The sequence below is a fragment of the Hypomesus nipponensis genome, chromosome 6 (genome assembly GCF_054491055.1).
Source record: "Hypomesus nipponensis isolate SF chromosome 6, ASM5449105v1, whole genome shotgun sequence".
Lineage (NCBI taxonomy): Eukaryota > Metazoa > Chordata > Actinopteri > Osmeriformes > Osmeridae > Hypomesus > Hypomesus nipponensis.
The window spans coordinates 11,115,062-11,131,085 of NC_140366.1; the positions used below are offsets into that span (position 1 = coordinate 11,115,062).

The following is a 16,024-nucleotide window of genomic DNA, read 5'->3' on the forward strand; positions in this document are numbered from 1 at the left end:
CCCCCTCCCTCCCTCCCTCCCCCCTCCCCCCCCCCCTCCCTCCCTCCCTCCCCCCTCCCTCCCTCCCCCCTCCCTCCCTCCCCCCTCCCTCCCCCTCCAGACCACGTGTCAGTAGGAGGCCTAGGAGACAGCTTCTATGAGTACCTGCTGAAGGCCTGGCTCATGTCAGACAAGACTGACGAGGAGGGCAAGAAGCTCTACTACGATTCTCTCCAGGTACACACACGCACAGACACACACACACACACGCATGTACACACACACACACACACAAACACCTATAATCCAACTTCCCCCCCATCCCCCCCTCTCTCTGTCTCAGGCCATCGAGACCAGTCTGATCCGCAGGTCCAGCGGGGGTCTGACCTACATAGCCGAGTGGAAGGGGGGGCTGCTGGAGCACAAGATGGGTCACCTGACCTGCTTCGCGGGCGGCATGATCGCCCTGGGGGCGGACGGCGCTGCAGGAGAGCAGACTGGCCACCAGATGGAGCTGGCTGCAGAGATCGCACGCACCTGCCACGAGAGCTACGCCAGGACTAGTGAGATAGAACACGCGCACACATACACTGGAATTCATGCACACAGTGGAAGACTCGCACACACACGCACTGGAACCATAAACAAACTTTTACACACATACACACCCCATTAGGGGGTCAGATGGCTGAGAGCTTAGGGAATCAGGCTATTTATCAGAAGGTTCCCGGTTTGATTCCCGGCCGTGCAAAATGAAGTTGTGTCCTTGGGCAAGGCACTTTACCCTACTTGTCTCGGGGGGGAATCCCCCTGTACTTACTGTTAGTTGCTCTGGATAAGAGTGTCTGCTAAATGACTAACTGTAAACGTACATTAAAACATACCCACAACCGCTCTTTCACACATTCAAACGAGCCAACTCACACGAATACATATCTGGAAACACCCGCACAGCTGCGTACAACACACTCTAAAGCTGCCCAATCTTGCCAGTTAGGAACGTCAACGCCTTGTCCAACATGCCCAACATGCCCCTCTGCCCTCTGTCCTCCTCCCTGCAGCTCTGAAGCTGGGTCCTGAGGCCTTCCGCTTCGACGGCGGCGTGGAGGCCATTGCCACGCGGCAGAACGAGAAGTACTTCATCCTGCGTCCGGAGGTCATCGAGACCTACATGTACATGTGGAGGTTCACCCACGACCCCAAGTACCGGGAGTGGGGCTGGGAGGCGGTCCAGGTGAGCGCTAACCCCTGACCTCTCAACGACGACCGAGCTGAGCAGCTTTGCTCATCCACCCTGCCTCTCTCCCTCTCTTAGTCACTGCATGCCTTAGTGCAGACCTCGCACTAATACTGCCCTCGCCACGAAAGAGCCAGTGGGGCTTGGCTGAGTCAATACACTGCTCCCCCCACCACACACACACACACACACCCCAGGTCTTATTTAGACGTCTGAATCAACCACTCTCTAACTAGCTCTGACTTGCTCTCTAGCTGTGTTTTCTCTGTCTTTGTCTCTTCATCTGCCTGCCTGTCTGCCTGCTCCCCTGGTTCTCCAGGCCCTGGAGCAACACTGTCGGGTGGAAGCGGGCTACAGTGGAGTCAGAGACGTCTATGGCTCCTCCCCCAGCCATGACGACGTTCAGCAGAGCTTCTACCTGGCCGAGACGCTCAAGTAAAACTTTCACACACACACACTCACACACACAATCACACACACTAACACATACACACACACTCATGACATCAGTACAGGGCTCAACCTCAGGCCCAGACAGATTGATTCATGAACTGTTTCCGACAGCATAAAGCTAGAAGAACTCACACACACACACACACACACACACACTTAAAGACTCCCCCCCCAGATGGGGTTCTCCCCCCCTCCTTCTCTCTGATATATAGTCCAGGTCTGACAGCCACCAGCGCCACGGCCAAGGTCGCCGTGGCGATGCAGGCATGTTCATCTCCAGTTAGTTTTATAGGTTGTACATTTTTACGAGTGTCACTTATGTCACACACACGCACGTACACACGCACATTTACACGTATACAGACACACTGAGATGAAATACCTTACGTATATCAAGCACATAAAAGTGTCTGTTGATAGGCTAAATGTAACATCTCTCTCTCTACCTCCGTCTCCCTCTACCTCAATCTCTCCCCATGCCTCTCTCTCTCTCTCTCTCTCTCTCTCTCTCTCTCTCTCAGGTACCTGTTCCTTTTGTTCTCTGACGATGACCACCTGCCGTTTGATCATTGGGTGTTCAACACAGAGGCCCACCCTCTCCCTGTCATAAAGAAGGAGAACACAGAGAGGCCCAATCAGCTGGAGTAGACCCCCATGACCCCATGACCCCTGACCCGCCCTGACCCCCCTCTACCTCCCCTCCCCCCCCCCAGGCTGAGTCAGCGGAGCGGCTGCTCTGCTGTCTCTCTACTGGGATCCAGTGGTGACAGCTGTGAAGTCCACCTAGCTGCTCCAGTGCACAGCAGCCCTCAGCTCAGCTTTTACCCCCCCCCTCCCCCCACTCCTCTGTCCCGTGTGTCCGTGTGGGCATGCTCCTGCGCGTGCTTGTGTAATGGATGGGTCAACCATGGCCCAATGAATGGTGGGTGAAGCGACACATTGTAATCTAGCTGTGCTTGATCGAAGTGCAGCGTCGTCCCACGAGACAGTCCAGCGGGGTCTGAGCAGTAGCTGACAGCAGTCCAGTCTTAAATAGTGCCTTTTCTGTCCCGAACAGTCTGTAGGATTCGCCCTTCCCAAAAACCCACTGCAGGGTTCATAGTGTCTCACTACTGGAGCTCCACCTGCTCATCTCCCACCCCACACTGCCCTCTAGTGGACAGAGCTGTGTCTGCAGGCTGGGCTGAGAGGCGGCATATGTGTGTGTGTGTGTGTGTGTGTGGATGTGTGTGTGTTGGAGCTCGTCCAGCCCCACCTGGTCCCCAAAGCGCTGTACCTTCTGAAGAAGAAGAAAATCACACCACCGTTCACCACCAAAGTGTAGCACCATCTATTTCAGTTTTTTCCCAGTAATAAGTGGGATGTGTGTGTGTGTGTGTGTGTGTGTATGTGTGTCAATGTGCGTTCTATAGAGCTAGCCTTCTTTCTGGACATGCCATTCTGTGATCAGACATGTGTCTCTGTGAGAGCTACTCTTTGCCCACCACATGTATCTGTATGATGGCTTGCTACCGACAAACACGCTCTAGTGTGTTTCCTGTCTGTTAGTTTCTGTTCTGTTTTCGTTTTTTGTTTACTTTGAGGTGGTAGAAGCAGTAATTTGCGTGATGATGTGTCATAGATAGTAATTGTTAATTTATTCCGTTGTATTCTTCGGAAGATTGAAAGAGATCAGGCCACCGGGGCCGGTTAGTGGAGTTGGAACAAAGAGAGAGAGAGAGAGAGAGAGAGAGAGAGAGAGAGAGAGAGAGAGAGAGAGAGAGAGAGAGAGAGAGAGAGAGAGAGAGAGAGAGAGGGAGGGAGGGAGGCCAAGCCTGTACCTGGGAGCCAATCTCATGGGAGGAATTCAACATATGAATGTACCAGTGTAATGTGAAGTGATGATCCTGTATAGGTCTTCTGTTAGCATTCTTAGTCGTTCCCATCACTTGGAAAGCACAAAATGCAGTGCTGCAGTGGAAGGCTGTGGGAGCAGCAGAGGACACGTCAGGGTGGGGGGGTGGGGGGGTGGGGGGGGTGCAGATACACCTGGCGTCAACATGCAGTAACGAGATGAGAGGGCGGTGCGCTGATACACTGACTGAAACTTACTAGCATTCATGCACTGATGCACACACACACACTTAAACACACACACACACACTCACGCCTGCGTACGTACACGCTTACTCTCTCACCCATGCGCACGCATCATAAACTCAGACCCGAATGCGATACCAAACAATCCTGTAGTATCCTTGTTTCACAGAGAGAGGGAGCTGTTCCCCTTAGAGGCCTGGATAGGAAGGGTAATAAACAGGTGTTTGGACATGAAAACAGGACATGGTTTCTCTGACACCAGTTTAATATAGGAACACTTTTTTTTACGATTCTCTCTTCTGTTTTCTTTCTCATGTCTTCTATATTTGTCTTCAGTCTTCCTGCTGGGCTCTCTGCCTTCAGTGTTCCCCTGCTCTTCTGCCCTGTGCTCATCTCTTCTCTGTAGTCTCTCTAGTGAGACCGCCTGGTCTCTATCTTCACTGCGCGCCTCAATCCTTTGCTGCCATGTGTTTAGTGACGCAGCGTTTTGTGCTCATAGGAAAGGTATCACGCTTACACTGTGACCCTGTAGATATGGCATCGCTGCATCCACAGGCTCTTCACAAACACCCCTGAGCCCGAATGGCGTCCGACTCTGTGCTGCCATTTCCCACTTCCTCTCACACAGGGTTTTAGGAAGAAGCGCTTTTTCCAACATAGTGAATCAGACAAACGTCATTATGAAACAAACACGAACCAGAACCTTGTTTTGTTTTTCCTGTTGGACGTGTTAGTTTGAACTTACAGAACTTAGACAACAACAGTGTTCATCATTTCCCCAAAAATCTAACTTTTGTGGTTTTATGGATATTGTGTTGAAGATCTTGAATTACAATGCCTTTCTATTGGTAGATTTGTTGTTTATTAATTAAATAATGGATTTGTGAAAAAAAACCTCAAACAGGTTAACTGTACAAATATTGCTGATAATCATTCCATTGCACATAGTTTATTTTCATTTATATGCAATTTTAATTATATGGGGAATTGTTATATAATATTTGTTTGTTTTTCGTGTTAATTTGTTTTCTTGTTATTAAAATGTAAATATATATCATTATGGCAAATATGGCCATATTCTACATTTATATAAAAATGGACTATGGATTAAATGATATTAATGAGCATCAAATTTTTAATAAACTATATTTGTTACACTTCTATTGTGAATAAAAACAATCTTTTAATACAAAGTGGTTTGGTTGTTTTAATTCTGTAAGGACTCGCCGTGAGTAGCAGTGTAGTCTAGGACAGCTCCGCCCTCCAAGGCTAGGAAGGCTTCTTCCACTGGACTCCAGCCTGGAATGTGTTTATGACTGTGAACTCTGGTACTCTGTTAGGTGTTACTGGTACTCTGTGAGACCCCAGCCTGTGGAACAGCTCTTATATAACCCTGCTTGTGGGGCCTGCTTGTGTGTCCACGCTTCTGGACCTTGCTCCTGTGAGGCCAGCCTGTTTAGTGATGGCTGAGCCTCTCCAACAGGAGGACCATGAAGCCATGACTTCACTGTTTATTCCTGTACGGACAGTGTTCTATCTGTGTTTAGGAGAACCAGGCCATGATGAGATCATTCTGGTTTTCTTCCAAATCGTCATGTTTAAACTATGAGAGTTTGGTCTAGTGTTTATTCCTTGTCTCATTGTCTCCAGGTATTGCTCAGATATTCCATGCAATTAATACTGTCATGAAAAAATACTCTCCTTTATGATCTGGATTAATCTGTATAATAATGAAGGTAGGCTAATGGTCTAAGATTAGATGCTGTGTTCATGTGAATCATATGAGAACAGTCTGTCAGAGGACATTTCAACACAGCATGATTCTCTTTTGTTAGCTATAAATACGAGTTTTAAAAGATGGAAGCACAGGGAGAAAAAGGTTGTGTTTGTATAAAAATATAATATTTTATTAAAACTATAAAAGGTAAAACATGTGATCTTTTGGTCACACTTCTCAATAAAATAGTACAAATTTTGTTACAAGAACAGATAAGCTATTCATAAACTTTGAAGCAGAAAATAACAATCAACAAAAAAACACTTAAACTTTTAAATTAACTTAAACAACTGTACAAAATGATACAATATTTACAGCATTGCTAATACAAAATAAAGGAATGAAACTTCAAATCATCCAGTCTTAGTTTTTTGACACAAATACCGACTCCAAAAAAGATCGGTTAGTCAAACAGGTCTTTTCTCAGTGCTGTTGCAAACCCTGAAAGCATGCTCACTATGCTCTGTGTCTGGAGGGGGATTAGGAAAGGGGGGGGGGGGCAGTGACTCACACAGGCACACATTCACCCAGAACCCTGGTGGGTGGGGTCGTTACAGTTACCTTTAACCACTCACACGATAGGGTCTAGGAGTTGGACAACGGCCTTGTGTGAGGACTGTGGGGTCCTCCGAGGGGAGGAGGGTGGATGGAGGGGGGCGGCCATCTTGCTAAGACATAGTTTGTCAGCGTACAGCTATTAGTGCAGGATTCTCTGTAGAGCAACTGAGCCATTGTCGCTCATCTCTTCTTCGCTCTCTCTCTTTCGTCTTTCTTCCTCTCAATCACTCTCTCTCTCACACACACACACACACACAAACATTGAAAATACAGGCCATGAAAGTATGGCCCAATGAAAAACAGAAACAAAAACGTTGTGCTGTGTAAGATGAGATGGATATCTGTTTCAGGGAGATTCAAGTTAGAAGTCTCGGTTGGGGTTGGGCAGGGGCTGCATGGTGGGGGCTTCCAAGCTCTCCTCGTTTCTTCATGCCATGTCCCCTATCATCTTCTTGTAGTACATGGACTCAAACACGTCGTTCTCTCCAGGGCAGTTGTAGTGGCAGGCGCAGGACTTGATGAACATCATGTGCTTCTTCATCACCTGGCCGTCGGGGCACTTGAACTCCATGGGCAGGGTGGTGGTCCTGTGGGCGGTGCAGCAGCGACCGTCCGTGCACACACCACAGAACTTGGGCCGGTAGGACTTGGTGGTGGTGCAGCCCGAGATCTCAAACTTCATGGGTTTGGACACCCGAGGGGTTCGGATGCACTTCTTCCCTTTCTGGAGGAGGAAGGAGGGGAGACATGAATCAACAGGCTGCCTTTGTGTATACTGGAGCAGGTGTGTGAATGTGTGTCTCTGTGTGTGTGTGTGTGTGTGTGGTCCAGTGTTTCCACTTACCCTGATGCTCTGCTCCATGTGGGACTCGCAGGGTCGGACCATGCAAAGGCGGCTCTGCTTCTCCAGACGGCATTCCCGGTTGTCATTGGTAACACGGGTGGAGATGCCGAGGCCGCAGACCTTGGAGCATGCACTCCACTCAGTGGTCTGGACCAGGCAGTTCTCCCTCATCATGGATGGGTCGGGACCATAGGTCTCCTCCTCGCGGTACGCTGAGGGGGGAGAGGAAGGAGGGAGGAGAGGGTCAGACTGGGGGGGCCACACAGGAAGCCAACATGGAAACAGGAAGTGTCACGAGTATCGTGGCTAAGCTGGCTGGAAATTGAATTGATTTTACTTTGCGTTCGTTGCCACTGTATTGTTGTAACACTTAATACGTTTCCTACTCTGAATGAGTAAAATGTGTGTTCTAGTAAACAGTCTTAGGGAAGAGGCTCACCGGCGAGAGCTGAACCAACGAAGGTCTGCCTGAAGGGGGCGTCACACACCCACTCCTCACAGCACTTTCCTGGCACCTTCACTCTGCGGGGCATGGGGCAGTCGGGGCTGGGCAGACGGATGTCCATGCTGCACAGAGGCACACAGCCCACAGCGCCATCTAGGCATGTGCACTGGTACTTGCAGCTGCTCTGGAAGGACTCGCCGCTCTTGTAGACCATTCCACCAAACACACAGGTGGCTCCTTCCTTAGCTGGAAGGAGGGAAAGAGAGAGGTCAGGTCGTGTGTTCAACAACATGACAATGTTTTAAAGAAAGATATTAGCTTTAGATACTCGACATTCTCGAACTTTCGACAAACTCAACCATCTAGAACACTAAGCCCAGCCTTAGTACAAGAATCAAACCCCCTGCTAGCGTCGTAGACGGCTATCCTGAGAGCTGTGACTCACCAGTGCAGACTCCGATCCTGCGGTTGACCGGGGAGCCAAAGTCACAGTCCAGTCCTCTGTGTGGGTCGCACACGTCCCTGTCGGAACACAGCTCTCCCAGCTGCTTAGCGCACACCCTGCAGCAGCCACATCCATCCAGGACTGTGCTCACCCCTGGGGGGCACTGGGGGGGGACGTTGGGGCAACTGCACTGGGCAGGGCACTCCTGGGCAGCAGCCTGGAGGAGGGGAACAGACAGAGAAGCTCCTGGTCAGTTTCAGCTCCACATGGTCGCAACATCACACACACACTAGGAGATCGGGGCCGCACAGACACAGGCACACACATGCTGTCATCGTGTTATCGTCAAAGCACACGCATCCTCAAGAGTTCCCATAAGCAGGGTGTGTTTCTAGTCAACACTGATGGATATCTGTCTGCATGCCATGTGAGTGAGTGTCCCAGAGGAAAGAGTGTTATTCTTACCAGGTAGCACAGAGCCAGCCACAAGCAGGACATCACCATCATGTTGCTCATTCCACAAGACATTTTCGCTTGCTTGCTTTCTTCTTTTGAAAGTATTAAAGTGTCACAAAAGAAATGTCTCTGGGTCTTTTTTTAAAGGCTCTTCCTTTAGAAGTCAGAATGTGGACGCGGCTTCCTTGTCGGGTCGAGTCGCTCCTGTCGTTCTCGGTCGTCTCTGTCAGAGCGTGGGTCTGGTCGTCGGTCCAAGCTAGAGGTTAGCTTCAGTAGGAGTCTGCTCTCTTCTGAGGGAGGAGAGGTGTTGTGTGTCCGAGTCTGGGAGCTCAGCCTGCATTTATACCCCCAGCCCCGCGGTGACGTGCAGCTGGCTGAATGGAGTCCGTCCTGGACAAATACGCACATTCTTGACATTCTTTCCTAGTTTCCTCCTCCTGCCTCTCCGTGGACCCCCCCCCACCCCACCACCTCTGCTCCACTCTGCCACCCCCCACTCCCCCTGTCTGAGAGCAGGGATCAGTCACACACAGACAGAAATGCTTTCCTGACTCGGCTTTGCCCTGTGTCAACAGAGGCTGTGTTGTGAGCTTCACCTCTGCTCACCTTCCTCATCGTTGCCGCCACACACACACGCACATGTACACACACTTACACACTCACACCTACACACTATTTGCTCAGGTGTCTATAGCCATAGGATGAACATACAGTATATGTCTGTAGGTATATATTTGTGTGTTCATGTGTGTGTTCGTGTGTGTGTGTGTGTATGTGTGTGTTTGTGTGCGTGTGATTCAAACACACACTGGTACAGTTCTGTTCTCAGTACCTATCCTCCAACTTCAGGTGAACCTACCACAGAGAACATACTGTACTCATCCAAGCTAAGGCAGCACAAGCAGCGCCAGCATCTCCACAACATCAAAGATCAGGCCAGATATGTGCACCATGTACTGTAAACAAGTGTGTTTGTGTGTGTGTGTGTGTGTGTGTGTGATTGAGTGTCAGGTCTAAATTAAATAAAACCACAATCTGTCCACAGCAGTCAGAATCCTGTGTTGGCAGCGTTCCTGTCCTAGCTGTGTTCACACAGCTAATCAGGGTTAGTCTGTGTGAGACATGAAAGCCCAGGTGTGTCCCATTCCTGCTGAGGTTCACTTTACCTCGTCAAACTCCAGACACACAGTACACCAACCCCAGTTCTTCAGGAAAGCGGCTAGACAGTTGGTTTGTATATTTTTTCGAAGACCCAGACTTCTACCCCAAACCCCCACCCCCCCACCCAATGAAAGGCTGCCCTGCTCAATTCCCTCACTCTCCAGCCAGCCAATCGGAAATGTGCGCCTCCCAGAGAAAGCGAGGGAGCATGAGGAGGAATGTGAGGCCTCGCCAGCAGACACACCGCTCCTCCAGAGGAAGCCTTGCCTTATATGGGAATCTTCTTTCCCTCGAGCAGTGAGAAGGCCAGGCTGGTTTAGAGAGGGTCTGGCTGGTTAAGAGAGAGTCAGGCTGGTTAAGAGAGAGTTTGACTGGTTTAGAGAGAGTCAGACTGGTTTAGAGAGTCAGACTGGTCTAGAGAGAGTCAGACTGGTTTAGAGAGTCAGACTGGTTTAGAGAGGGTCTGGCTGGTTAAGAGAGAGTCAAACTGGTTTAGAGAGTCAGACTGGTTTAGAGAGGGTCTGGCTGGTTAAGAGAGAGACAGGCTGGTTTAGAGAGTCAGACTGGTCTAGAGAGAGTCAGACTGGTTTAGAGAGGGTCTGGCTGGTTAAGAGAGAGACAGGCTGGTTTAGAGAGAGTCAGACTGGTTTAGAGAGAGTCAGACTGTTTACAGAGAGTAAGGCTGGTTTAGAGAGAGTCAGGCTGGTTTAGAGAGAGTCAGGCTGGTTTAGAGAGAGTCAGACTGGTTAAGAGAGAGTTAGGCTAGTTTAGAGAGAGTCAGGCTGGTTTAGAGAGTCTGACTGGTTTAGAGAGAATCAGGCTGGTTTAAAAATAGTCAGACTAGTTTAGAGAGAGCCAGGATGGTATAGAGAGAAATAGGCTAGTTTAGAGAGAGTCAGGCTGGTTTAGACAGTCTGACTGGTTTAGAGAGAGTTTGGCTAGTTTAGAGAGAGCCAGGCTGGTTTAGAGAGTCTGACTGGTTTAGAGAGAGCCAGGATGGTTTAGAGAGAGTTAGGCTAGTTTAGAGAGAGTCTGACTGGTTTAGAGAGAGCCAGGATGGTTTAGAGAGTCAGGCTGGTTTAGAGAGTCAGGCTGGTTTAGAGAGAGTCAGGCTGGTTCAGAGAGAGTCAGGCTGGTTTAGAGAGTCAGGCTGGTTTAGAGAGAGTCAGGCAGGTTCAGAGAGAGTCAGGCTGCTTTAGAGGCCATGCAGTACAGTACAGTAGGAACACCTCAGGGTTAGACCTGGCTGTCTGGGCTGGTGGGAGGGAGTGAGATTCATGTTCCATGTCTGTCAACACAGACTCCTGGTGAGAGCCTTCAGAGCATTTCCCCACAGCATCAAAGACTGGCAGCTTATTGTGACTTAGTATTAGACTGGATGATGCAGATATTTTCCGGTGTGTGTGTGTGTGTGTACTTGGGACTGTCTGGGTGATCTCACTCCTTAGCCAAGACTTACAAACGACTGTGTGTGGGGTAGGGTTAGGCTTGAACAAAATGTGTGTATGTGTGTTTGTGAAGTAATCCTGGCCCTCCACAGCCTTGTATTAACCAAGGCTGATCTCCCAAATATATCAGATCAGGGCAGGCAGGCAGGCAGGGGGGCGGACTTCTTGTTGAAGTTTCACAGCAGAATATGACCGAGCCAGGCTCATTTTAGACAGAGCTTCCGGAAGCAGACTGACACCACAAGGGGAAGACAAGGTCACTCAGGTCTGGAACTCCTGACGTCATGGAGAGGATTCCAGGATTCCACATTTCAGTGTAAATCAACAGTGGGCTGAAATACCTCTCACCAACCACACTGGGGGATGTGTGTGCCTGTTGTGGAGTAGGAAAGTTGCATGTGTGAGGGTGTGACAGATAGGAAGATTGAATACGTGTGTGGTGAGGTAGAATGTGTGTGTGTGTGAGTACCGGTACTGTGTGTGGGTACGTGTGCGTGTGTGTGTGTGTGAGAGAGAGAGAGAGAGAGAGAGAGAGAGAGAGAGAGAGAGAGAGAGAGAGAGAGAGAGAGAGAGAGAGAGAGAGAGAGAGAGAGAGAGAGAGAGAGAGAGGGTCTGCTTCAGATGTAGTGGGGTTGTTGTTAGCAGGACAGGAATATCAGTCATATATCAGTGGGTTTAACAGACGGCCAGTGGAGGCTTACATGGTCACTGCGTCTCCTTTTCCCTCCTCCTTCTGTAGATGTAACCAGTCACATACTGGAGTTTAGTATGACTTAATGAGTTGACAGTTATGTCATGATTCAAAGATGCAAAGTGCCCATATTTTTCCATAGAATTATCATTTTCCATTTTATAGATGCAGGCCAGACAGACAAGGTGTGTGACGCACTATGTCACAAGGTCATCTTGGAGGTATGAGTTTGTGTAAGGGGAGGCTGGCTAATTAGCCCCACTAGACTCATTGCTGCGAACTAATCCAGACCCACTGAGTTGATAGCTGGTGTGTCTATTAGAAGCCTTGGCAGGAGAAAGTGTTTAGGCTATAAACCCTTCAGGAGGCCACACACTGCTGGGCTTCTTTCAACAAACAGCAGACAATCATCTCTTACACACACACACACACACATACACATACACCTTCGCACCATCTGAGTCTATCTCTGTGGTGATGACAGCAGACCTCCACGTGTGTGCGGCCCCTGGTTTAAAAGACAATGTTCCGTATATAGACCCCCCCCACACACACAAACACACACACTGTTAGTGTTCTGCCATCCTCCTGGTGTTTCTCAAGGGGTTGTAGAAGCTGGTGGTGGAGGTAAGGTGTGTGGTCTTCATGCTCCATAATGTAAGCGAGATGTTGGATTAAATGTGTGCTTTTAGGTGCTGTTCTTTCGCATAGAGTTAGGTGTAATCTAGCTTCATAAGCCAGACCAGTCCAAACTAGTCAGGGGTTGGAACTAACTCAGTCCATAATGATGTCTCAGTACGTGACAGGGATATGGAATGGAGTCCATTACCCTTCTTCTATTCCACCCTTGTTTTTAGAGGGTAGAGGAAATCAGGAAACCAAACAACTGCCGTGTCTATTTCTCAGGCCAACAGTTACAAGTGTCAACGAGGTAAAAAAAGGAATGCCACCCTCCCCCCCCCACCCCATTGCTTTGCAAGTGGTCAAATTCCTCGACTAATTGCTTTCCTGTAAAACCTTTGAACAGGCGACTAATGGAGTGTATTTCTCTCATTTCCAGCCAAGGTAAACGAAGGTGGACTAAAACCACTGAAACTGTGGCGCTCCATCATCAACACTCTCTACAGACAGGTGCTAGCGTGACAGCTCACCATCTTGTACAATTTTACTCAACCTTCTGCCAAGTTTCAAATAAACCCTAATATTTTTCTTCACCTTTTCAGAAGCCAGCGGCCCAGATTCATGTGGCTTTTCCCTTCCTGTCGTCTGATCTCGGAACGCTCCGCTCTGCATTCAGGTGTTCTGTAGTTTGTTTACCAAACGGTCAGAAACATACCATTCACTCCTCCTAAAAACTGACCACTGTTTACCCTGCAAGATCATGTTTAATTCATTACATTTTTGGTTTCATATTTTGCACATTCCATAAAGTTTATGCAAAACTGTACTTACAATTTCTTGAAAACAGCAAAAAAAAACAAGCTGATTTCTCAGCTAGCTGAGTTGTGTGTACCTCATGGAGGGGAGAGGGGCAGTGTGTGGTGAGGAGGTGGTCCAATGGACGTAGGCTACGCCGTTTGAGCAGCTCACAGACCAACCTTTCAGCAGCGCTACATAAAGCTGCTCACAGCACATCACATACACACAGTGACAGTGTAGTCCTATACTGTATATGTCGCCTCCCTGACCGGCTAGCTACCTGACTGAATTACTGGCTACTTGACTGATTGGTTAGCTGCCTGACAGACTGATTAACCGACTAACTGGTTAGCATTTGATGCGGATTTGATGGCCAGACAAACATGCTGGCTTGCTAAAAAGCCAAACTGATTGGTTAACTCCCAGTAGACTTGGTATTTGGCCATCGCTGGTTGGCTACCTGTCTTTTTGAACATTCATATGAATGCACAGTGATACGGTTGTACGTGTGACCTCACAGACAGTTTCTGTTGGTGTGGGCCTACAGAGGGATTCTGTCTGCTCCTGCCCTGTTGGGTGGGTCACACCTAGGAACTGGTGTTGCTGTGACCTAACAGCCTGTTAATAGAGCTATTCACACACACACACACACACACACGAGTGCACACACGAATAAACACATACAGTACACACACACATCCAGGCACACTGTCCTCTCCTTAACGCATGCCTGGTCACAGAGAGAGCAGCAGTCAGAAGTGTGTTTGTCCAGGCTAATTAAGAGACCTAACGGTTCTCTTACATCTTGGAAAAGGTATTTGAGGCCTCATGGCATTACCGTATGTGAGGCTTAAAGCATGTGGCCTACTTATGTAGATAGGTCCACTTCAGGTCTAGTCCAGCCCCCAGGCCTAGTCCAGCTAGGGTGACCACCCGTCCCCGTTTGCGTTGTACCACACAGCATTTTCACACCTTGTCCCGCACGGCGCATATTGAGAACATGTCCCGCATTTTCATCAGTCTGCTGGTTTTAATTATCATATTAAGAAACATACATGCGTTCTTTTGCCTTTTTAAGAAAGCCTTTATTTATTCTTTTTGCTGCTTAGTTTTTCAAATTTTTAACAGCGCTTTGTTGTAGGATACAACAGCCGTTTTTGAATCCTATCCAATGGTTGAAAAGAAGGGAGGAAACCCGGTCTGACGACTGTCAATCAAAATGTGGAGCAGAGAGTCGTTTTCCCTGACATGTTATGTTACAACAAAGACGAGGCTAATTTGTTTTGTTTGATGGTGGTCCAGCCGCCAGGCTTAGTCTAGCCCCCAGGCCTAGTCTAGCCCCCAGGCCTAGTCTAGCCCCCAGGCCTAGTCTAGCCCCCAGGCCTAGTCTAGCCCCCAGGCCTAGTCTAGCCCCCAGGCCTGGTACAGGCAGGTCAGTTCTCCACCCAGTTCTCTGTCTACAGTCACCCTGGATTGAGAAAACATAGGACAAGTTAAGCTTCACCTAGCCTTCACTTCCCAGGCCCAGCTCAATAATGTTGGTGGAAACAGAACCGACTGTGGTGTGTGTGTGTGTGTGTGTGTGTGTGTGAGTGAGAACAGACAGTCTTGATTGTATATCTAAAGGGTGGTTTCAGAACTTGTCTTTGATCTCTTATAACCCTAAACTGTGCTCAGACTCAGCAAATCCGTGTCAGGGACTGGAACTGCCGATCTCCTGTCAGCCGGGCATCTGGGCTTGATGGGAACAGCATGTGTTAGCGACCCTCCTCCATTCTGACAGTTTGTCGATCTCGAAATGTGCTCATTTCATCAGACCTCACCGTCAGCCTTATTTCCAGTGGTTTCCAACATGGAAATAGGGAGGGAAACGCCTCTGGAACTTCACTCTTCTTCTCTCTCTCTCTCTCCCCCCCCCCCCCCTCTCTCTCTCTCTCTCTCTCTCTCCATCCCCTCTCTCTCTCTCTCTCTGGTGGACAAAGCACAGCGTATGTTTGATCGGGCTTCAGGATAACCAGAGCCTGTGAAGGAAGGTTGGTACTAGTCAGCAGTTCTGGAGGCCTTTCATCTGCTCCGGTTCGTAAACGTCCACGCCTCTCTGGCTTTCAAGGTTCAGACGAGGCTCTGAACCAAGCCAGCTTGGCTGCAAATGTCAACACCAAACAGAGTCTGGTAATAGATATGGAGACGCGCACACCATTACACACACTGGTACACACATGCACGCTCAAACACGCACGCACACTAATACAAACACACACAATAACACACACATGCACACATCCAAAAGAATACACACACACACACACACACATGTACAGGAGCAGAACGCAGATGTGTTGTCCAGATGCCAGTGTCACCGCTGAGTTCAGGGTTGGAGGTCAGAAACAGATCTCTGGTTGGCTCAATGTAAACACCGTCTGGAGCGTGGAACGTGGTTCTGTGGTATGTTCCAAACACACTGGAGGTCTGCATGGGCCTGATAGTGAGGAAGTAGAGATGAGGAGAGAAGCCATCACTCAGCCTTCTGTCAGACACACACACACACACACACACATGCATACACACACACATGCATACACACACATTGACCCAGTTGTGCAGCTCTGTCAGAGGGCTGGGAATGAAGCAGAAAGTAATATCTGGAGTGTTCTCCCCGCTACTACTGACCAGACCAGACCAGACCAGTCCAGACCAGTCCAGACCATGTTCTTTTATTTAGGGAGGCAAACGGCTGTCTAGAATCAACATGCAAAGTTACAGCTTCCAACTCTAATTTTAGTCAACACAAGATGTCTCTATCTTTGGTGACACCATATGTGTATCCATGGCGACAGTCTGTACCAGTAAGGTAGCAGCGTGTGAGCGTGCTCTGTGTGTGGCCAGAAAGAGAGGTCAGACTATCTTACATTCACACATTGCTGCTATAGCGATAAGTCAACCACTTATCACAAACCGCACAGTCATAATGACAAGAGAAATGACACAGACTGTCCTTGTAACATCTGTAACACGCACACATGCAAGCATGC

At 48.9% G+C, this 16,024-nt stretch overlaps 2 protein-coding genes across 2 annotated transcripts in view; one reads left to right on the plus strand and one right to left on the minus strand.

Moving 5' to 3' along the window:
* Positions 1–3,379, plus strand: part of man1a1 (mannosidase, alpha, class 1A, member 1) — a 56,053-nt gene extending 52,674 nt beyond the window's left edge. Inside the window, exons 8-12 of the mRNA XM_084700057.1 lie at positions 101–216; positions 323–542; positions 1,041–1,213; positions 1,536–1,651; positions 2,191–3,379. Of these exons, the coding sequence (XP_084556183.1) occupies positions 101–216; positions 323–542; positions 1,041–1,213; positions 1,536–1,651; positions 2,191–2,317 (752 nt within the window). The 3' untranslated portion in view covers positions 2,318–3,379. The remainder of the gene's footprint in view (positions 1–100; positions 217–322; positions 543–1,040; positions 1,214–1,535; positions 1,652–2,190) is intronic.
* Positions 3,380–5,628: 2,249 nt separating this feature from the next.
* Positions 5,629–8,589, minus strand: ccn2a (cellular communication network factor 2a). Its single transcript, XM_084700493.1, has 5 exons — positions 8,283–8,589; positions 7,818–8,034; positions 7,367–7,618; positions 6,928–7,139; positions 5,629–6,807 (listed from the first exon to the last, which is right to left on the minus strand). Exons 1-5 carry the CDS (start codon positions 8,343–8,345, stop codon positions 6,511–6,513), a joined length of 1,041 nt encoding a protein of 346 aa, XP_084556619.1. The 5' UTR covers positions 8,346–8,589; the 3' UTR covers positions 5,629–6,510.
* Positions 8,590–16,024: the final 7,435 nt, after the last annotated feature.